Source organism: Elgaria multicarinata, chromosome 8 (genome assembly GCF_023053635.1).
Source record: "Elgaria multicarinata webbii isolate HBS135686 ecotype San Diego chromosome 8, rElgMul1.1.pri, whole genome shotgun sequence".
Taxonomy (NCBI): domain Eukaryota; kingdom Metazoa; phylum Chordata; class Lepidosauria; order Squamata; family Anguidae; genus Elgaria; species Elgaria multicarinata.
In genome coordinates this window covers 103,553,340-103,576,228 of record NC_086178.1, presented here as the reverse complement: position 1 = coordinate 103,576,228, position 22,889 = coordinate 103,553,340, and the positions used below count along the sequence as shown (strand labels likewise).

Here is a 22,889-nt window from a genome sequence, read left to right as displayed (position 1 = left end):
AAGATTCTGATGAAAATAAATTCAAATTCTGGTAAAACCTAACGTCACTGACTCTATTCAGGTGTTTCTAAACTAGGGAGATGTGAAAAAAAGGACTATGCTAATCCTGCTTCCCTCCATGATTGCTTTCTAGGGATGTATGAGAATTCCATTTGGGTATTAAAAACTCAATGGATTTTTCCAGTTTGGTCCTGTAGATTTCATTTCATTTTCCGCCACTAGCGTTGACTCCATCTGCAGACCTACAAAGCTGGAAAAACAGTGTTCTGGTTGAAGTGGAGAGCATCTGTGGATCGAGGAGGCTCTCTTCCTCAGCATGGCACGCTCCGTGAATATAGGCCAACAGAAGTCATGACAGAGGAGGGGTGGCCTGAATAGGGCTACAATTGCAGCAGTATAATGATTTAAAAACAAACGAACAAACAACAATCCCTCTCTCCAAATGCTTTGATCCTCTTTCACTGCTGTTGCTGTCTATGCCTTTGCCACTGCTTCGTCCATGAACAGATGTATCAAGGTAGTGCAACTCAAGGCCTGTAAACAGAAATCCTCTCCATCTCACAGTTTGTTACGCTCCATTTTTTTCTGGAGCGGATAGCTTGTTCCTCTTTCTTCTCACAGGGAGACAAGATTAATGGGATGCATTCATTATGCATTGCAATTGACAATCTCATAATTGAAGGTTGCTTACTGCTTGAAGGTTACTTTGCATAATAGCACAGGCTGCACTTTTGGCAGGATACTACAAGATAAGAACAGCTTTTGCCTGGACTGATATTCCACCCACTCAGCCTCCCCCAAACCTAAGCCTTTTTTTTTCTCTGCCAGCACATCCATACAACAACCTAGATCAGTTTTAAACTGTTGAGTCCTCATCAGAGGCCTTAGCTAGACCTAGCGGTCTAGCGGGATGGAGGGGTGAAGATCTCACAATTTTTTTATCATGCGATCAACCCCTCTGTTCACACGTGGTGCGCGGTGACCTCAGAGGGAGAGGCGTCGCGCCCACTATTTTAATTTTTAAAGAGACCAGAGCGCGTGAGCGCTCCTGTGCAGAAGGTATTATTATTATTTTTTAAAAAATCCACATTCCCCCCACCCCCGATGGGTGCAGGTCCCTGATCCTCATGAGTAACTGCAAGGAGCCAAGACAAACTGCGGCACATGGCTACACGTTCTGCGGTCTCAGGCTCACCCCGAGACGGGAAGGGTGAGATCATGGGGCAGGGAAGGGATCATTCCTCCCTGATCCTGGGATCCCCTGTGCGTCATGTGGATGCGCAGGGATGATCCCGGGGATCACCCCAGGTTTTCGCCCCATCTAGCTAAGGCCAGAGACAATCAAGGCATTTTGGTGCCCTCCATATACAACTATGATAACTACATCTACTATTAATAGCCAGTGTGCTACCCTTTAAGAGTGCCTTCAACTATGCTGTCTATGGCTATTTCACTTAACTACTGGTAGGAACAGCACTGGTCATTGAGATTTTGCTATGGAACACTACGAGTTGTGTGGGAGCAGACTCTTTTCTGTTCCAAGATTACAGGCCCCTTGCAGGATGTATAATTCCTAAGGTTCCTTCGAGGGAAGCCACATCAGTTAAACCAATTTACAAGTATTATTGATCATCAGCCTTGCATCCAACCCTCCATTTTATCCTCTCAATGCTCTGGCCCTGTTCAGACAACACTCTAAACCATTCTGCTTAACCACAAAATGGTTAATGGAATGCATTCCTTTAACCGTTTTGTGGTTAAGCACCATGGTTTAGCGGGGGCCCATGTTGAAATAAGTTAATCGGAGAATGGAAGCTTGGCTCAAGGTCAACTAGTGAAGTTGATGGAAGTTAAAGATAGGGCCAAGGACAGCACTGTTATCAATATACGAAGGGGTTAAGTGTACACAAAATAGTAAAGAATTAATAAACAATTTATTAACTGCAGCTAGATTAATAATTGCCAGGAACTGGAAGGAACGGATGATCAAATAGAAGAATGGTATCAAGAAGTCTGGGATATAGCTATTAATGACAGACTCATGAGTAGTATTAAAGTTAAGAGAGGACTGCTGAAACGAAATGACTTTGATGAGATTTGGAGACCATTTGTTAAATTTGTATTAGGAGAAGGGAAAGGGAGTAAACTGTCGCAGGAAACACTACAATTTTGGAAAGGAGAATAAGTGTCCCGAGGGGTGGGGTGCATGAGATATTATTATATTATTTTAATAAGTTCTTTTTTAATTTCATTATTGTGGTATATTGAGTTGGTGTAGTGTGATTATTGTATGTGTTATAAAATTCAAATAAAAATACTATTAAAAAACAAAGGTCAACTAGTGAACTTCATGGGTGGGTAAGGAATTGAACCTTGCTAGTCTAGCACACTCTCTGCTACAATACACTGGTTCTCATATGTTCTAAAGCTATAAGAAATTCAGGACTGTATCAGATGTCATGATGTTGCAGGAACAATGAGAAGCATATGGTATGCTTCTCATTCCTTTACCTTTTGAAAGGGGAAAGGGGAAGGATAGATTTCTGTAAGATTGGTTAATTGATATTCATGCCAGTCCCTGGAGAATGGAAGGTGATTTCTGGATTCCAATGCAGAATCCTTTCTTGCATCCATATACACAATGGTTGAGGATTTTGGGACACCAAATATCACCCAATCTGCAGCAAAACTGAGGAATCCCTCCTTTGCACTTCCACAAGGTATGATGGAAGCTTCCATGTGTGTGTGTTTTAAAGAATGAAACACATTTATTGATATATGTTGATCAATAACAATTAAACAAGATAGATAAATATAATCTCCATGTGCCTCTAACTGCTGGAGAGAAATTACAGGAAGGCCATATTGTCATGCTAAGTAAATTCTTAATTTTTTATGCTGTGTTTTGTGCTGTATTTTAATGCCATATTTTATTGTCTTATGAATTGTTCTAAATTGCCAACAGAGCTTCAGCTATTGGGCAGTATAGAAATGAAATCAATCAATCAATCAATAATAAGTAGCAAAACAAAAACTGTGGAAAATTCTAATCATCAATTTTCTAAGTCCCATCTAGTCTAGCCTCTAGTGGCATTGATTTCAATGGGAGAAAACAAATATCATGGTTAACTCTCCCACTGAAGTCAATGAAACTTAAAAATACTTCACTTGAACTGGATAAGGTTGTCAACCCAGAAGAAAGTGCATTTTCATGCTTAATACTGGGGGAAGTGTGCGCGGGCATGCACTATTTATTTATTTTTTAAATGTGCTCCACGTGCATACTTTTCCCATTTGAATGTGGAGGGGAAGCTTACAATCAGGAACAGGAATGAGGCAGGCTGAGCTTTGAGGTGGAACGCAGAGAACACCATGAGCTCAAGCCTCAATGATTCTCCCATCCCCAGTCAGGTTTGCTGACTTCATGCGCTGCCAAGAGGCAACTGCTCTCTTTAGGATTCAGAAACAACAAACACACTAACGGATGAAGGCTAAAGGTTTTATTAAGCAGAAGCCAATTAACAGAGTGATTAAAGCAGAACACTGCAATGGAATGATTGCAGCAAACAACTACAAAGCAGGAACATAAGCTTACGTCCCTACAGCTGCCAGGAATCCCATCAAAATATGGCAACAGGAGTCACTCTAATAACGGCCTGGTACGCAACACCTTTCCGGGCGAGCCTGCATTGAGATCCCAGGCTGGCAGTGTCTCAAGGAATTAATCTATACTATTATGATTGTATTAATAACACCCCTATCCTAACCATAGTCCAATGACTTTAAGAACATAAGAAGAGCCATGCTGGATCAGACCAAGGGTCCATCTAGTCCAGCACTCTGTTCACACAGTAGCCACCAGCCATCGGCCAGGGACCAACAAAGCAGGTCATGGTGCAACAGCACCCTCCCACCCATGTTCCCCAGCAACTGGTGCACACAGGCTTACTGCCTCAAATACTGGAGATGGCACACAACCATCAAGGGCTAGTAGCCACTGATAGCCTTCACCTCCAGGAATTTAGAGATCGTTTGTCAGTAAGCCAGCATAGATAGTTAACCTTGAGATCTCTCCAGAGGCTTATCTACTAGCTTCTCAAGTCTCGAACAGATAACTGGAAGAAGCATAGCTAACCACTAAAAGCAACTGGCCCAACTGGAAGTCTAGACAAGACTCCACTAATTCCTCAAAATAACAATGATTTCCCATGTTTCCACTACATTTAGCCATGTGGCAAAAGGTCAGATAGTATGACTGAGGTTGAGAAGGTTTCCTCAGATCCATTCTGCTTTGAATGATTATTCTGTAGCAGAGGCTTTTTGGATCTCTCTCTCTCTCTCTCTCTCTCTCTCTCTCCCACATATGCATATGCACACACTTCCTTTCTTACCTTAGTTTCGAATTCTGTTGTAGCAGTTGGGATACATATGGCAGAAATAAACTTTTACACATTGTGTACCAAATTCAGGGTCCCCTTTGCATCTTTTTCAAGACAATATGATATGTAAATGTAAGGAAACATCTACAATCCTGCTACTTCATTTTGTAGCCAGTTAAAATGCATTGCAAATTTGTTTTCCACTTCAGCCAGCCTCATTTGTGTTTTCAGCTGTTTGCATAACTGCAGTTAAAAACCAACACAACCCTTCTCTTTCTCACCTCTGTGCCAACTCAAGCTTCAACAGCTTGATTATAAAAACCACATGCAAGATTAAAAATCCGGGTGTTTGCTTTCCCTTCTTATAGTACTTGATCCTTAAACTGGGACTCTGACCGGGGAGTCCTTGAAACAGAGGGCACCTTTGAGACTTCCCTCTGGAAAGTGGGACACATCGCCATTCTAGAAAACAGGTGATAAATAAAGATGCCTCCTTCAAGAATCCTTCAACTGATAGTCTCATTGAGGTAGTAAACCTGCACCTGGACTATGCAGCCTGCAGGTGGGAACTCAAAGGACTGTATGCTACTAGATATGGAAAGATTCATGGCATATAGAAAAAAGTATCAGGAAGACAGGCTGCAGCCTAGCTGTGAGGTACGAATATTCTATGTCATTCCCCCCACCTTTTCCTGTTGATATGTCTCTTTTTCCTTTTCATCGAAATTTGTTTAACACCCAGACTCCTGTTGGCGAAATTAGTTTGTATTTAGTGAAGTGGTAAAGGAGGAGAGTTTTGTTTCTTCACAGCCACCAAACAGGGAAGAAAGATAAGCAGTTACTGCCCGTGATGGTGCTATATAAATAAATAAATAATAAATAATAATAATAAAAAGAATGACACCCCAGCATCACCATTCTAAGATTTTCTTTTTCTGTCAGAGAGAAAACAAAAGTGGAAGCAATGTTCTCTCTCTCTCTCTCTCTCTCTCTCTCTCTCTCTCTCTCTCTCTCTCTCTCTCATGTGTGCTGACCAACAAACCCTGAGGAGAAGGAAGGGCCATATACTTTGGAAGACCTCCTGTTTGGAGAGGATGAATTGACAATTCCTTTTTGTCAGCCTAGGGAAAACGTTGTGCTCCACTTTTCTCCCACTTCCCTATGTGCCCTCTTCACCTGTGAGAAAGGAAAGATAACATGAGGAGTGGCTCTCTGTCAGAGCTAACCCCAAACCTCCATTTTAATGCAGTCTTTTGGGCTCATGTGTGCCAGAACGGACAAGACCAAACTTTATTGACTGTGATAAGAACGTGGTCAACAATGGCCGGGTGATGCTTGGGGCTTGCTTCATGATTCATCCTAATCACGGCAGTAGGCAGAAGCATTTGAAGGTTGAGTCACATTGTTGACTCAAGGATGGCTCAGTCTACTCTGAGTAGCAGTAGCCCTGCCCTTCTGGCAGAGGAATTTCCCAACTGTGACACCTGAGTTCCTTTCACTAGAAATCTGGTGGGCATTGAACCTTCAACCTTATGCCTGTGATCCTTCCAGTAAGCTGTGGTTTATTTGCTATTACAAATGCCACAATCAGCCACACTTAGAATTGACAAGCAATGCCTGTCCTTCATCTGTTATCAAAGTGTTTTGCAAATGAAGACAGCCTTAACAAACTGGGAAATAGGATCAACCCCACAGATGATTCCACGGCAGTGTGCAGCGTAGAAGCTGGCTGTGCGGCCAGATTCCTCTTTGTTGGGCCCTACTGTCTCCATCGATTTCTTTAGGCTAGCCAGCCTTGGGAGGCAGGAATGGAAAATTGCTGGCAAGTAGCTGAGTAATTGCATTAGACAGTTGATATTCTCCATAAAACTGTGAATAATTGGGAAAAAAATGCACAAAAGCTTATTTTTTAAAATGCTATCATTATTCATTAATTTATTTAGCCACATGCTTCAAAAGCGCTTTTCAGTAATTGCTCAAACAACAAGCACAAATAGAATCAGCCAGGAGACAAAAAGCGCTTCCACAATAATAGCATAATTAAGCCTTTTACTGTACCTAAATGCCAAGGAAATCAAGGATCTGGACCAATCCTGTTGCACTCGGGCAGGAAACAGGGGTTATTCGGCACATGAAAAAAATAAATCATTTGGCCAGTGCTTTCAGCAGTGCCAGCCTAAACTGAAAAGACAAATCGCCATCAACGCGCGCACTCCAGCTCTGAATGTGTTTCTAAAAATAAGCAAAAATGAAGCGGAGAAGGGAGGTAGGAAAGGGAACATCCCCTGCATGTGCTCCTCAAAATTATTAGTTTACATCACTTTTACACAACCACAGATCCCTACTAGAGCTGTGAGGACGTATTTTAAAAACCCAGTAAAAATGGGGTGGTGGTGGCGGGAATTGAGGAAAAATCTGTTTTCCCAGGTTTTACCAAGGATTGGGGGGGGGGGATGGGGTGGTGGTTTTCCCCCTGAATCTTTTTGTGCCCCAACCCCATTCTCTATGGGAAAACAGTAGCCCATCTCAAGTTGGCTGTCTGATGCTTTCTCACCCCCAAAGTGTGGTGACTAAGGCCTTAGCTAGACCAGGCTATATCCCGGGGCGAACCCCAGGATCATCCCTGTGTGTCCACATGATGCACAGGGGATCCCGGGATCAGGCAGGGATCATCTCTCCCTTGCCCCAGGATACAGCCCTACACTATGGCCCATTTCTGCGGATTTATTCGCGCAGAGCTGGGAGCTGCGCCCATCGGGGTTGGGGTGGAAGGAGCGGGGAAATTAAATGAAATTTTAAAAAACACTTACCTTTGTGCACAACCATTCATGTGCTCCTCTCCCTCTAAGATTTTTTTTAAAATGGCAGGTGCAACGCCTCTCTTCCTGAGGTCGTTGCACCTTACGTGTAAACGGGGGTGAGATCTCGCATTAATCTCAATGTGAGGGCTCCCCTCCTCTGCCCCGGACTTTCAGGTAGGTTTAGCTAAGGCCAAAGCCGTCAATATTTCCCATTCAGTTATGGGTGTGTGTATTTAGATTGTAAGCCTGTGGGGCAGGGACTGTCAAGAAATACTTTTGTAAGCTGCTGTGAGAGCCTTTTTTGGTTGAATGGCGGCATAAAAATGCTTAAATAAATAAATACAAATATAGGCAAAACTTGAGTTTGTTGAAGTTCTCCAAATTCCACTCCAAACAAAGCTGTTTCCATCTCATGTACATTCCAGATTGTGATTTTTATGGTGCTGTTGTTTTTTCCTTTTCTCATGAAAATTCACCCATATTTTTATACACATTTTCCCATATTTTTATGCACATTTTCCACCCTCCCCACCCTCTCTCTCTCTCTCTCTCTCTCTCTCTCTCTCTCTCACACACACACACACACACACACACACACACTGAGGTAGACAGGAGCATATGGGCACCATCTCTTTCTCACTGAAGTGGTAATAGTGGAGTGTGGGCACAGAACTACCCCTTTGTTGCTAATAGTCAGCAACATGCGGGTGGAGCAGCTGTCAAGGATAATTGACAGACCTATTTCAGGGCTTCTAACTACAGTGAGTATCCTAAGGCGGTTGAACACCAAAATATCCTTTTAGCTTTTCACAACCCACATATCTTCAGGGATGCCTCAAGGAGACCCTGGCAGACTCCTCAGCAACCCAGCTAGTGAGCCTTGTCGAGACAGTGAGACCACTCAGACTCAAGGCTGCAACCTCTCCCAGTTCCCTTGAACTGTTAAGCTTTAAGAGGTTATCTAAGGATTCTTCCATTTCACCAATCCAGTGCTTTTGGGTGCTTACTTTTCTCCTCCCACCTGCACAGACCTTGCCATGGATGACCTAATTAAGCAAAGAGTGAAGCATATTGCTGAATTAAATGTAGGGATGTATTCAGAATTTGTTTCAGTTCATTTTTAATCAGGATTAACACAGTTCACACCTTCCAGACCAAGCACGAACTCAGACACAATCTGCATTATAATTCTGTACATTCCTGAGCTTGCAATGTGATTCACAGACCGCCCCTCCCCCCGCCAAAAAAAATGTGTTCAACAGCATGTGTACATTTGGAAAATGTGCATGAAAAAATGTATACTTTTGAAAAATGTGCACAGATACACTTAAATCAATGGGAGAAGAATACATACATTTCAAAGATGCACACAATTGATGCATACATTTGGAAAAATACACATGAAAAACATATTTTCATGTGAAAAGAAACAAAGCTCACAATCTGATATGGACTTGTGGGCACCGGGGGTGAGGGGGAGAGCATTTTCATTTATTTTATTTATTTATTTATCTATTACATTTTTATACCACCCAATAGCCGAAGCTCTCTGGGTGGTTCCCAAAAATTAAAACCATGAGGAACATAATAAAACAACCAACAATTTAAAAACCCAAATACAAAATACAATATAAAAAGCACAACCAGGATAAAACCACACAACAGAAATTGATATAGGATTAAAATACAGAATTAAAACAGCAAAATTTAAATTTAAGTTAAATTAAGTGTTAAAATACTGAGAAAATAAAAAGGTCTTCAGCTGGCGGCGAAAAAAATATTGTGTAGGTGCCAGGTGGACTTCTCTGGGGAACTCGTTCCACAGCCGGGGTGCCACAACAGAGAAAGCCCTCCTCCTAGTAGCCACCTGCCTCATTTCCTTTGGCAGGGGCTCACAGAGAAGGACCCCTGTGGATGATTTTAATCTCTGGGCAGCCACATATGGGAGGGTTCCTTCAAATAAACTGGCCCCAAGCCGTTTAGGGCTTTGTATGTTAGTACCAGCACTTTGAATCGGGCCCGGTCCTGGACTGGCAACCAATGAAGTTGTAAGTTTCACCATCTTTGGGATGGAGCTCGGTGTCTTCCAGCACCAAGTTTGGTGTGTGTGTGTGTGTGTTTAACAAAATCGCACAAATGTCTCCTTTTTCACCTTGGAGCATACCTCTTTACTTCCGGGACAACTCACTGGTGTGTGGGCCTGAGGGACAATCTCCAAAGAGGAAACTTCTGTGATCTTCCTGCTCCACTCCCTAAAGGGCTGCAGGTGTAGATGAGCCCTTAGTGGCCTGGTTCAGACAACACGCTAAACCATGCTGCTTAACCATAAAATGCATTCCGTTAACCATTTTGTGGTTAAGCAGCATGGCTTAGCGTGTTGTCTGAACCAGGCCACAGTGTCCTATTATGGGGGGCTACATAACCATGATTTAAACATGTTCACTAACCACTTGCTGCTGCAAAAGGGTTAGTGGCCTAACCATGGCTTAGCATGTTGTCTGAGCAGGCCCATGATCAGTTTCTGACCATATTCAGAATTTCATGTTTTAGTTAGCTCATTATGGCACCAGCGTGACTTTAGGCATAAGATTGTGTTGTCCTGATATTAAAAACATTCACTTGGGAGTAAGCACCATTTTGAAATAAGAATAGTAAAATGAGCAGCTCTACGTACATAGCCAGTCATCCCCTAACTATAAAATAGTTTGAAAGACAAGAAGAAACAATTCTGTGGCAACCACAGACCTGGTGGGCTCTGGCATGTCCTGCTGGCCCAGGTACTAACACCTGGCCTTTTTTCCACTTCCTCCATCATCTGCTGCTCCCTGGGTGGTCATTCCCCAGTCCCCAAGCTGCAGGGCCCTGGACTTTAGCTCAGAGAGACAACCCTAGTTGTACAACTATATGACAATGGGGTTGAATGTTTGAGAGTTGATGAGATTCAGTATTTTCAGTGTAGGCTTGTTTCTTAGCGGGAATGACTACATGTTTGAGAAGCTGTGTAATTATTTAACTAGGAAATTATATTGGGGGAATATGGAGGCGGGGGAGAGCTAAAATACGGTTATACTGATAGCTAAAATAGAATTGCACAGAAAGACATGAGCGGAGCATTAGAAATGTTATCTCTATATTGTATGAATATACACATACCTCAGGCCAAACTAAAATGAACAGTTTCTAAAAAGAGGCCTTGGGCTTCTCATTAATGTTTACCAAAGTTTCAGCTTCTGATTCTAAGATTGCATTATGACAACTGATTAATTGATGAAGGGAATGTTAATGCTTTTATTTAAGCTGACAGAAATAGAGAAACGCTTCCCGCTTTTGTGTAATTAATTTACACATACGCATACGTATGTGACAAAAGACTGTCCCACCTCAAAAATGATACACACAATAAACCGCACAAGAAATGGGCTGAGCTCTAGTTTCACTAGGGTAACTTCATGGCATGTTCCACTCTTTGACTTGTTACACAGCTCATTCGTTCCTTTTATATACAGCATGGCTCCATTTGTTTGGTGTTCTTTTTGGAATCACAAAATCTAAGTTGAAGTAGTGTTTCCAATCTCACTGTGGTAAGACCCCTGTGGAAATGATCCGCAGGAAAGTTTCGAGATAAATTCCCTCTGTCTAATTATGGCACAAGCTGAATGGCTGGTTGCCAAGGAACAGAACATGCCTCAAATGTTTCATAATGCCAAGATCCACGTCAATCTCACAGAAGAGTGATTTTTAAAAAACAACAACACATAAATAATAACAACATTATAGAGGGGGGGGGAAAGCAGTTGTGACTTGGTTTTGTGCAAAAATCCAGCTCCACTGATAATATTATGCTCTCTCAGTTTTGCTATTTATTTATAAGTCACATGAGACCTGTCAAGCCATTTCTATTGGCCTACTAAGCCTCTGGAAATATGAAGTGAATGGGATAGGTATCATCACTGGGCGAGCAGAATGAGTCTTGGGAAAGTAGGCCTCCCACTTGTCTGTCTGTCTGAGGGATGACTCTTCCTATACTAGCCTGCCCATGGCTCAGGATAATCGGGCGAGGTTCACCTCCAAGTACTTTGCATACATTATGTGTCAACAAGGGAGAGAGAGGTTTGGTTGAATTGCCCTGACTATGGAAAAAACCTGCCTATGGAATGCCATTGACATTGCAGTTATTTTGACACCTCCTTGAAATCTTTTTGTTTACCCAACCAACATGGAGAGACATTTCAGCTCCACTACAGAGCTAGGTGGACCCAGTCCATCTCCTGACACATTTTGTCTCTATTTCATGGATCTGGGGCATGTGTACTATTTTTAAGATTAAAGGTTAGCAACCACTGCTTGCACCCTCTTATTGTACATGTGCATTAGGATCCAACCATTAGAAGAAGCCTCTGAATGATAAGAGCTGTTTAACACAGGAACAGTGGAACAGACTGTCTCAGGAGGTGGTGGGTATGGATGGACGTGTCTTTCAGTTTCACTTGCTTCCACGTCATTCCGCGTCATTTTTTAGAACTGAAGTTTTTTCCCATCCCAAATGCGTGAAATTTGAAAAAATTCTTATCAAAGGTGAACTGAAACACAATTCTCAGCCATCTGGACAAGCCAAACTCAATAGGTAAAGCTGTTCATATGGGGAGGACTGTGTTGTACCTGCCTGCTCTAGAGCTCTTAAAGACAAGGAGGCTGTCAGAAAATAAGAGGTGGCAGTCCCAGTTCAGCAGTAATATGTTTAGATTCACCAGGATTCAAACCCAGACCTTTTAAGAGCTAAGCACTCAAAGCCCTGAGCCTTGGTGGGCAAATCTGGCAGTTTCAGTTTCTCCCATATTTGATTTTTTTAAATCTCAAATTATTTCATCCTGAATATAAATAAACTTGCAAATTTTAGAAAGGTCTTATCAAAATTGAAATGTCACCCCACCCCCACCATCTGTAATGATGGACTTTCCTTTGCTGGAGAAATTTAAGCAGGATTTGAATGGCCATTTGTCAGGGATGTTGTAGTCAGTGGAGGCAGGTGGCTCCAATTTCGGTGGGCCTGTGACTCTGCTCTAGGTTTCAGTCAGTACCATCCAAAACGGTAAAGGTGCTATGCAAGGTGCTAGACCCTACCTCACAAAATAGGTTCAGCACCTTCAATAGTTCCTTTAGAGTTCTGTCTGGTTCTGGCTGAAACCCAGAATGGATTCATACCCCCACCGGAATCGGAGCCACCAGCCTCCAATGGCTGTAGTTGCATCCCACATTGAAAATCCCACATTGAGCAGGGGGTTGGACTTGATGACCTCTGTGGTCCCTTCTGATTCTGTGATTGTGTGATATACAGCTTATAATGTGTACATGGATCATCTTCAATTCGTTTGTCTTGATTGTCTTTGCTACAGTATTCAAAGGCAAACAGACATCCGGAGCTAGTGATGGAAAAAATGATGGAATCCAGTTTTTCAGGAACTCAATCCTTTCCCGAAGCCTTGTCTCCCAACAGAGGAAGCCAGGCTACGAAACCACACAGGTAAGAAAGTGGCTTTAAATTGGCCTTGGGTTTGTAATACTTATGCAGGATGGTTGCCCATAGTGACTAGGGAGGCTTTTCAGAGGATTATGGTATTAAGGCAGCCTTACTCTATTCATTCAGCAGGTGCCCAGCATTTCTTCTGTTGTAGATGTAAACCAGTCATTCCTTCTGCACTCAAAATTCCACCATCGTCGTCGTCGTCTTCTTCTTCTTCTTCTTTTTGTAAAAGGCCTAGAGGAAGTATTAAGGATACCATCAAAGCTGTAGTCACAGACCAGTGAATGAGACAATTGTATTCTGAGAAACCATTACAATATAAGATTTCCCCTCCTGCCCTGTCTCATCTCAGTTCATGAAATTAATGACTCATCCTCCTGTAGGCAGACTGTGATGTCAACTTCAAACTTTCTCAATGTTGATGCTTCCCTGCCTCCCACCTCTTAGACAAATAGCAGTCAGTATGAAAAATGGCTAATTTGTGTATTTGCCTGGGCACAAGCAGGTTGCACTTTCCCAAAGTGGCTTTTGAGTTGTTTCGCACCACAATGCTTTCAGGGTCAAAAGCAGAGAAATGCCTTTATGACCCTGTTCGGACAACACGCTAAGCCACAGTTAAACACTTTGAGCGAAACAGTGTGGCTTAGCGTGTCATGGTGGCTACATAACCACAGTTTAAACATGCTCACTAGCCAATTGCTGCAAATTATTATTATTATTATTATTATTATTATTATTATTATATTTATTTATTTGTATCCCGCCTTTTGCCCAATGCTGGGCCTCAAGGCGTCCTTACAAAGTTTAAAACATACATTAAAAAAATGTTTAAAATACACAACAAAATTATAAGTCATTAACATAGATGGAGGACCAGATTATTCTCCAAAGGCCTGCTGGAACAAACAAGTTTTAGCTTGCTTTCAAAAGCCCATTAAGGAGGGAGCCAGTCTAGCTTCCCCGGGAGGAGACTTCCAAAGCACTGGAGCAGCCACCGAGAAGGCCCTCTCCCATGTTCCCACCAAGCGCGCCTGTGAAGATGGCGGGACTGAAAGAAGGGCTTCCCCAGAAGATCTCAAAGCACGGGCAGGCTCATAAGGGAGAATACGTTCTTTCAAATAACCTGGACCCGAGCCATATAGGGCTTTACAGGTCATAACCAGCACTTTGAATTGTGCCCGGAAACAGCAAAGGGGTTAGCAGCCTAACCATGGCTTAGCATGTTGTCTGAGCAGCCCAATGAGGGCTGGTTCACCTATGACTAACACTCACTTGATAATTTACAGTAGTGGTGCCAAACCTCTTTCAGTCTGAGGACCATATTCCATTTGGGAAGAGCATTTGGGCCCAAATTGCAGAGGTGAGTGGGATGAAGGATAGAAGGGGTGGGGCCAAATTACCCCAAGCCACCAGCATATTTTTTTTAGGTTCCAGCACTTGCGGTCATTAACTAAGCCTTAGAAGAGGTATTTCAACCCATTTCAAATTGGGGGGGGGGGGGCGTGCACAAAGTCTGGGACACTACCAAATGATCAGTGGTCATGGGAAATAGGGTGGGAACAGGGGAATGTGTGGCCATCTGGGGAACCCCAGAGGACTGGAATAAGACCTCAGCTTGGGCAGGTTTTGCCCCTGAGTTGAGGTTCTGACCTCCTGACTAAGGGCCTTGCTAGACCTACTTGCAAATCCATGCAGGAGGAGGGGCCAGCACCAGCAATTAAGGTAAGGGTGTGTGTGTGTTTTTTTTTAAAGGGTTCCCCGCTCCCCCTGGCTCTGATTCCCCCCCCCCCCGGCTCCGATTTCCATCCCCCTGGCTCCAATTTCCCCCCATCTTCCCCATCTCTGATCTCCCCCCCCCCCGGTGATTGCTGATTTCCCCCACCCCCGATTTCCCCACCCTGCCCCGATGGGTCCAGCACTCCTGCGGAGCGCTGCGCCCCGTCTGCCGCTTTTCCCAGCTACTCAGGAGTAATTACAGTAGCCAGGAAAAGCAGCAGACCAGTCTACACGCCCGCGGTCTTGGGCTTAGCCCAAGACCGTGGGAAATACCAGGCCAGAAGCGGGGCCGGTTATCCCAGGCCAAGGGAGGTTTACCCCTGCCTGAGCTTGGGATCCTCTGTGTGTCATCTGGACACACAGGGGTGAGCTTGGGCCTTGCACTGGGCTAACCCACCATCTAGCAAGGCCCTTTCAATATCAAGTGATGATTTGCATGACTCACTTGGAGTGTTAAGTCAAATACCAGGAGAATTCACTCAAGGGTTTATCAGCAACTTTAAAGCTTTTACAGTGGGAACAAGGTAGCTTGTCTTCTCTAAAAAAAACCTGTTATTTAATGTTTATAATATAATATGATAAGGATCATATTAATATGAATACCATTTCTTTATTTACGGAAATGATATAGCAATTCTCCACCCCTCTCTTTTTCAAGTATGTATTTGCAGGAAATGTGTTCGTGTGTGTGTGTGTGTGTGTGTGTGTGTGTGTATGGTATTAGTATTCCCACTTTAAAGATGTGCTTTCTGCAGATTGATGGGCTTGACTTGATTTATAGGTGATTGCTTTTGTAATTTTATAATTTACTATTTAATACATCAGGCCATTGTTTTTTGGAACAGGCAATAGACTTCCAAATGTCAGTGATTTATAAGCCTAGCATTGATTTTATGCATCGTGCTACTGTTTTATAAGTTACTTTATGCTACAGGTACTGTACAGAGATGATAGATTAGTCATCTGGCTGATTTTGTACTTGGGTTTCTTCTCCTCTGCAAACTGATATAGCAGCTTTTAAACACATCACAATTAACTCTTGCTCCTGCAACATTTTCGAGGTCAGTCCAAAAAATATGGGTGCCGATGTTAGAATCACCCCCAAATTAATTTTTCTGAAAACAAAATTCAGGGCCATTTGAGTGTACCACTCATGTAAAACATTTATTTCTGTGGTGATGAATATCATCAGGGGAGGGATTGTATGCCTTTAAAACGTACCAAAAGTTAACTTTAGGGTGAGTTTGATGATCAGGTACACTATTTGTAAACATTTTGAAAAAAGTTAAAGGGATTTTTATGAGGTTATGATAATTTATTTTTAGGGTCAATTTTGCTAAAGTCCAGGTGAGATTCAAGGCAGAGTCTGAAAGGTCCTGCTCAAGCAAACCATCTGCAGGCATTCTGAGAGAACTCCAAATAATTTCAGTAAGGATAGAGGGGTTTCTCAGGAAAGGGGTGCACCCCAAGTCTGCTGACACCTCCCCTCTTCTGTGTGAGTGCTGCCATTTTGGCTGCATAGCCATGAGCACTCAGAGTTATCCAAAGTATTCTGTCTTATCTCCTAATATACAGACGTCCTGAAAAAGATACCATCATACGACATGCCATCCAAATATTTATTCTGAAAAAAGGAGCTTCATTTATGAACTAATTTGAAAAGAGGTGCTAAAGCTACAATCTCTCACATAATAATAATAATAATAATAATAATAATAATAATAATAATAATAATAATAATTTATTTGTTACCCACCTCTCCCTGTGGATGCTTGCATTTAAGTAACTTCCATTGAACTGGGCAGTAAATGCAATGAGAATTGGGGTACATATTGTCAATTTCAGTGCCTTAGTTGAATGTCTTTGGCTAAATGCACATGCTTTTATTTATTTATTTATTTATTTATTTATTTTTAATAACATCTTTTCCATTGGTATCTGCACATAATATGATCAAGACTACTACAGAAAAATAAGTATGTTGGAATCCCTTTGAAATCTATTGAACATAAACCTTTGACTGTGACTCCTTTTTATTTCAGAGAGTATTAAGGCTGCTTAGCTTCCTCTGGATTGTGCCCAGTGAGGCTTAATAGAGAAAATGTTTGGCATATTAAAGCCCCATTATAATCAGTGGGACTTAATAATGTAGTTAAACAGTTGAGTCCCATTCATTTCAATTAGGTGATGCGCAAAATCTGTCCCTTAGTTTCCGTGGAATTTTCTACTTTCCCTCCCCCATGGTCTCCAATATCTGTGCAAAGTTCACCAAATGTCTTTGATATCCTTGTTTTTCTGAACAACTTCTGCACTTGCTGATATACTCGACCCCACCTGCTACTCCACAAAAAAAGCTGTGGGGCAAACTGATGTGCATTATATCATTAGGCACATCATGCATGAGTGTTGACATTTTACCTGTGCAAATGCAAGTGCATTTGAAGGTGGGAGAGAAGCAAAGCTGGATCTGCAAGCACAAAGGCATGGATAGATTTAGATCAATTTCAGGAGAATGAATAGATTTCGATCACTTCCAAGAGAAGTGGTTACGGTCCCAGTGGCAATATTACAGCTCAAAAATAGAATTTGGAAAGGAAACGAAAGGAAAGGAACCTCTCGGGCAAGCACTTGAGTCATTGCTGACTCCTAGAGGGACACCTGCTTTCACTGACGTTTTCTTGGCAGATGTTGTAGTGGGGTGGGTTGCCATTACCTTCCCCAGTCGCAGTTGCCTTTCCCCCAGCTAGCTGGGTACTCATTTTACCGACCTCGGAAGGATGGAAGGCTGAGTCGACCTGAGCCGGCTGCCTGAGAACCAGCTTCTGCTGGGATCGAACTCAGGCCGTGGGGAGAGTTTCGGCTGCAGTAACTGCCGCTTACCACTCTGCGCCACATTGAACATAACAAACATGGAAAGCAATCAGGAGACCTAGGGGAAGGAGGCTAGGGAGGGAAGCTGGTTATGATTGGGGTTTTTTTTTTCCTATTTGGATGGTAACCCTGAAAGACCTCTGCATAATGCCCAAGTTTACCAGCTTGTAAAGCAGAGGAATAAACTTCTGTGCTTAGATCATGGGTGGCCAACTTGTGGTCCTCCAGATGTTGGACAACTCCCATCAGCCCCATGGGTTTCATCCCAACAATATCTGGAGGGCCACAAGTTGATCGGCCCTAGCTTAGGGTTAGAAACTCAGCACAGTGTTACTGCTGGCTCTCCCATTGCAAAGCACAGCTCCTTGAGATGCTGTGAGGCCTGCAATAAGATCAGTGGTTCCAAGCAAGGTAACATAATAAAAAGAAAATGGGTACCACAAGGAATGCCTGGGAGGTGCTTTAACCTGTTGATCTGCCTTGAGGTCTGGGCCAAGTTTCTCCCCAAGGTTCTAGATTGGTACCCTTGTAGGTTACATAAAATGAGCCATGAGGGATTAGACCAAGCGGTCCATTTGTACCAGCATTCTGTTCACACAGTGGCCAACCAGCTGCCTATGGGCAGCCCAGAAGCAGCACATGAGTGTAACAGCACCCTCCTGCTCATGTTCCTCAGCAACTGGGAAGTGGCATATGACAGCCCTGACAAACAGCCATTGATAGCCTTATCCTCCATTAATCTGTATAATCCCCATTTAAAGCCATCCAAATTGGTGGCCATCACAACCCCTTGTGGTAGCAAATTCCATCGTCTAACAAAGCACTGTCTGAAGCAGTAACTTCCTTTTATCTGTCCCGAATCTCCCTCCACTCGGCTTTATCAGGGTTCCTTGACTAGGATGCTGACCTGAAGGTCACACAGGAATAGGGTGACCAACTGTCAGGATTTCCCCGGATTTGTCCTGGTTTTTGTTCTTTCCATGGTGTCAGGGGGGATTTTCTATAATTTTCAATAATGTCCTGGAATGACACACCTTCCTCTTTAAGGCTGCCATTAGCATGACAGGAGGGAATGACATGCTTTCTTGAGGCACATCATTCCCCCACCCCGAGCTCCAATTGAGGTCTTAAAGGGGAAAGTGGGTCATTCGTGGACGTTATAGAAAAGGCCCCAATTGGAGTGGATGGTGGTGGTGCAGAATGAAATCCTTTCCCCTCCTCCACTCCAATCGGGTTCTTTAAGGTGGCGGGGGAATAACGTACTTTCTGCAGGACTCAGAAAGCTGCTTCCCCACACACACACACGGTGTCCTCTTTTTTGGTTTCCCAAATATGGTCACCCTACACAGGAAGGCATTTTCATTTATCTGGAGTTCCCAAGCTTTGCTTACTGAAGAAGGGTAATTTCTTGAATTAGGTTGCAGGTCAATGAACTTCAATTGCATCAGGATCCTCTTCCTCCTAGCTGCCAAGAGATCAGGATCTACACTACTGCTTTATAATGGTTTATAATAGCAGTGAGAACTGTTTAGGCCCAGGACACACTACATATGCAGTTTTCAAAACATTTTCAAAGTGTTATATCCTGCTTGGTGTAGATCTGTCCCCTTTCTCCTACAGCCTTTCCCAGAACAAGGTGCTAGGATGATGCTAACACAAACACAAACTACACCTGAACAAAAAGCCATCATGGCAGCGCTTCTAAGTAGCATAAGTGTACTTGATGCTATGTATTGCCTACTGCAGCCTTCCCCAACATGGTACACTCCAGAGGGTTTGGACTTCAACTCCTATCAGCCCCAGCCAGCATGACCAATGGATAGGAATACTGGGAGTTGTAGTCTGAAGTATCAAATCAAGATGCCAACAAGGCTAATTTGTAATTTTAGGGCAAAATGTAACGTTAAACGTAGGTATTTAAAAGGTCTACATTCAAAAATGGAGTGGTCAATTGGAAACTTCAGCTAAGCTTTAAATCGTGTGAGCATTCATTTTCCTCTTACTCTCTAGTACAGCCTTCCTCAACCTGGGGCGCTCCAGATGTGTTGGACTACAACTCCCAGAATGCCCCAGCCAGCTGGCTGGGGCATTCTGGGAGATGCAGTCCAACACATCTGGAGCACCCCAGGTTGAGGAAGGCTGCTCTAGTATATAACCAATTCTTCTATGGGAGAAAAAATGTCTTTGTAACGGACTCAATACTCCTAAGGCAACATAGTTTGTGATCTTTCGCTAGGTGTCCCATGCTAGCACAATGATAGAACCTATGAATTGGCCCTGGGGCAAGCGTGTAATGTGTGCTTTATTCACCTTTTTTCTTTTCTGCTTCTTGGAAAACATGGCAGAAGAGAGGCATTAAAGCATTTGCTTGCTTCTCTCCCAGAGATAACTGCGCTTTAGCGTAGGCCCATGACTGACACATAAAAAGCACTCTGGGATCCATATCATTGGTTGTGATTCTGTTTCACACAGTTGTAATCAGGTTACCTGCCAACAAAACCTAGATGCTGGAGCTTCTAATGCCTTCCTAGGGATCTTCTCAACTGGATTAAAACTTCTGCTTCCTATGAAGCATCCTAGTAAAATAAGCGGAAGCATCTGCAGGTGTGCAGTTCTTTCACATCCTGTTTTGATTTACTTAGATGCCTGATGCAATAAATTACCTTTTAATTCTATCTCAAATTGTATCACTTAATAATGTTCCCTCCCATTAAAGCTCTCCAGGCATGAGTAAACAAAAGGTGCTTCTGAAAGTTCTCATCCATAATGAAATGGATAATCAGCCGTGTTTAGTATCAACAAACCAAAAGAAAAAAGAGGGAAAAAAAGAGCAAGATGGTTCTCACAGTTATTCTCAATTCAGCATAGTTTGCTTCCCATTTTGTGAGCACGTTTAATTCTGCTGGGAGCCAAAAATATGAAAAATGTGAAGAGAATGTGCACAACTTTATTTTTACTCAGTTCCTTAGCTGAGAGAAAATGTTAACCCGGGACCAATTCCTTGAGAAAGCTCCAGTTGATCATTAGATACCTGAGTCTTGGTAAATGAGTTGGTCCCACAGAACCAGAAAGGCCAAAGAAAGTGGATATTTCTTGAAGGTGATTAGACCTTAAAGATCTGTTTTCTAAGTGGGCACAATCTCCAGTGTGCAAGAATCAATAAGAACTTATGAATTGCTATACTGTGGGGGGTGTTGCACCCATGTCTGAAATCTCTCTCACCTGGGACCCCCATCTGCCCTCCTGGGGTTCTAAGACATTGAAATTACTCTCCTAAGGTTTACTTCCTGGCAGTAAGAGCTTTAATTGAAAATATGCTGATATTTTGGGTATTTTCAGCCTACAACCTCTCTTTATGTGTTGTTTATATATTGGATTTTTTTTCTTTAAATTATTCATATTTTAAATGTTTTAATATTGTAGCATGTTCAATATTATTTTTTAATTTTTGTATATCTCTATCTGTTTTAGCTGTACACGTTTTAATTTGTAAAGCCACCTTGAGTTCCAGTATTGGGAAAAAGGCAGATTATTATTATTGTTGTTGTTGTTGTTTTTGCCTTCAGCAAAATGGGCCTGTTCTGGTGCTGGGACAATCCACCTGGGCCCATCAGGGCTGGACACAGAAGTATCCACTGCCCTCGCAGGCCCAGGTGGATTTTCGCCGGAATACTATACAAGTGCCAGATCTTTCAACAGAAGCATGATAGCTCAGCACTGTCAGGGCCAAATGCTTATTTATAGTAACCAAGGTGTAGGTGCTGCTGCTTACATTGTTTTGCCATTGACAGTGATTGAAACATGTGGTTTTTGGCTACTCTCCCACTGTTGGCAATGGCAGGAAAAGCACCATTGTGGTGCTGCTGTGGGCCTCTAACTGACATGACTCTTCATGGGACTATGTAGGGCTTTGGGTCACCGGCATTAATGTTAACCCTGTGGGGATCCATGCACTTGCCTGTCTCACCCACAGATCATAGATACAGTACCTCAACCTTTGAGACTCTGTCAGCAGGGCTATCAGACATGGGGAGTCAGACATGCATATAACACACCTCAGAATGTGAGGTGATCTTCTTGTATCATAGAAGTACAAAGCATGGAAAAAACACAAGACAATTCAATGTTCCAGTTTGTGGAGAGTTAGTTAATATTCTATTCAGATAATGATATAAAAACTTGAAAGCTCTTCACCAATACAGAAAACATTTACAGAGGAAATTTGCATTTGCAATTTATAGAGAACCTTGAACAATCAGCTGAGAGTTGGACATTGCTCTGGCTGTCATTCATTGGCCTTGAACAACCATTTGGAAGTTGGATACTCATAGAATCATAGAATCATAGAATAGCAGAGTTAGAAGGGGCCTACAAGGCCATCGAGTCCAACCCCCTGCTCAATGCAGGAATCCATCCTAAAGCATCCCTGACGGATGGTTGTCCAGATGCTTCTTGAATTACTCTAGTGTGGGAGAGCCCACAACCACCCTAGGTAACTGATTCCATTTTTGTACTGCTCTAACAGTCAGGAAGTTTTTCCTGATGTCCAGCTGGAATCTGGCTTCCTTTAACTTTAGCCCATTATTCTGTGTCCTGCACTCCGGGAGGATCGAGAAGAGATCCTGGCCCTCCTCTGTGTGACAACCTTTTAAGTATTTGAAGAGTGCTATCATGTCTCCCCTCAATCTTCTCTTCTCCAGGCTAAACATGCCCAGTTCTTTCAGTCTCTCTTCATAGGGCCTTGTTTCCAGACCCCTGATCATCCTGGTTGCACTCCTCTGAACACACTTCAGCTTGTGGGCGTCCTTCTTGAATTTTGGAGCCCAGAACTGGATGCAATACTCTAGATGAGATCTATCCAGGGCTGAATAGAGAGGAACCAGTACCTCATGTGATTTGGAAGCTATACTTCTATTAATGCAGCCCAAAATAGCATTTGCCTTTCTTGCAGCCATATCGCACTGTTGGCTCATATTCAGCTTGTGATCTACTTCTCCTGCTATGATTCATTATTTATTACTGTGATTTGAAAGAGCTTGTTGAAAAAGACTATTCGAAACAGAAGTGCACCCGTTGTTATTTTTGAATCATTGGTCCTTGATTATAGTTTGTAACTTTGTATGTTGATATCACTGGATTGCTGTAAGAAATGGTGTATTCTTAATTTAGGGCTGCATGGATACAATTACATTTTGATCACTATTTTCAGATTCTTGTCCCCAGCCCCACCTTTTTTACCAATTGCCTTACATCTGTAATATGCATAGTATGTAATAAAGTAATAATAAATAAGTAGTCCAAATCAGAATTTGGAGTCCCTCTCCTGAAGTCATAGCAGTCTCTATGGCTTTCGATGCCAAAAAATCCTATGGTTGCTGGGATGCTTCCTGGGAAAATTAGGATTGCTCTCTTAATTCTTTTTTCTAGCAACAGGAACAGAAAATTAAATACAGAACAAACAGCTACATATCCATTGTGATACTTTAATTCCATTGGAACACTGAAATGACATCATAAGTAACTAGAACAGCGTTTTAAATG

General features: G+C 42.7%; 1 protein-coding gene across 4 annotated transcripts in view; it reads left to right on the top strand.

The window, feature by feature from the left end:
* The window catches only part of NRG3 (neuregulin 3), a 795,134-nt gene that overhangs the window by 763,255 nt on the left and 8,990 nt on the right, over window positions 1–22,889 (top strand). For 3 of the 4 annotated variants that reach the window (XM_063131659.1, XM_063131656.1, XM_063131658.1), the window contains one exon: window positions 12,574–12,701. In XM_063131659.1, coding sequence (XP_062987729.1) covers window positions 12,574–12,701 — 128 coding nt within the window. Of the gene's footprint in view, window positions 1–12,573; window positions 12,702–12,824; window positions 12,828–22,889 lie in introns of all 4 variants that reach the window. The other variant, XM_063131660.1, reaches the window with a different exon arrangement.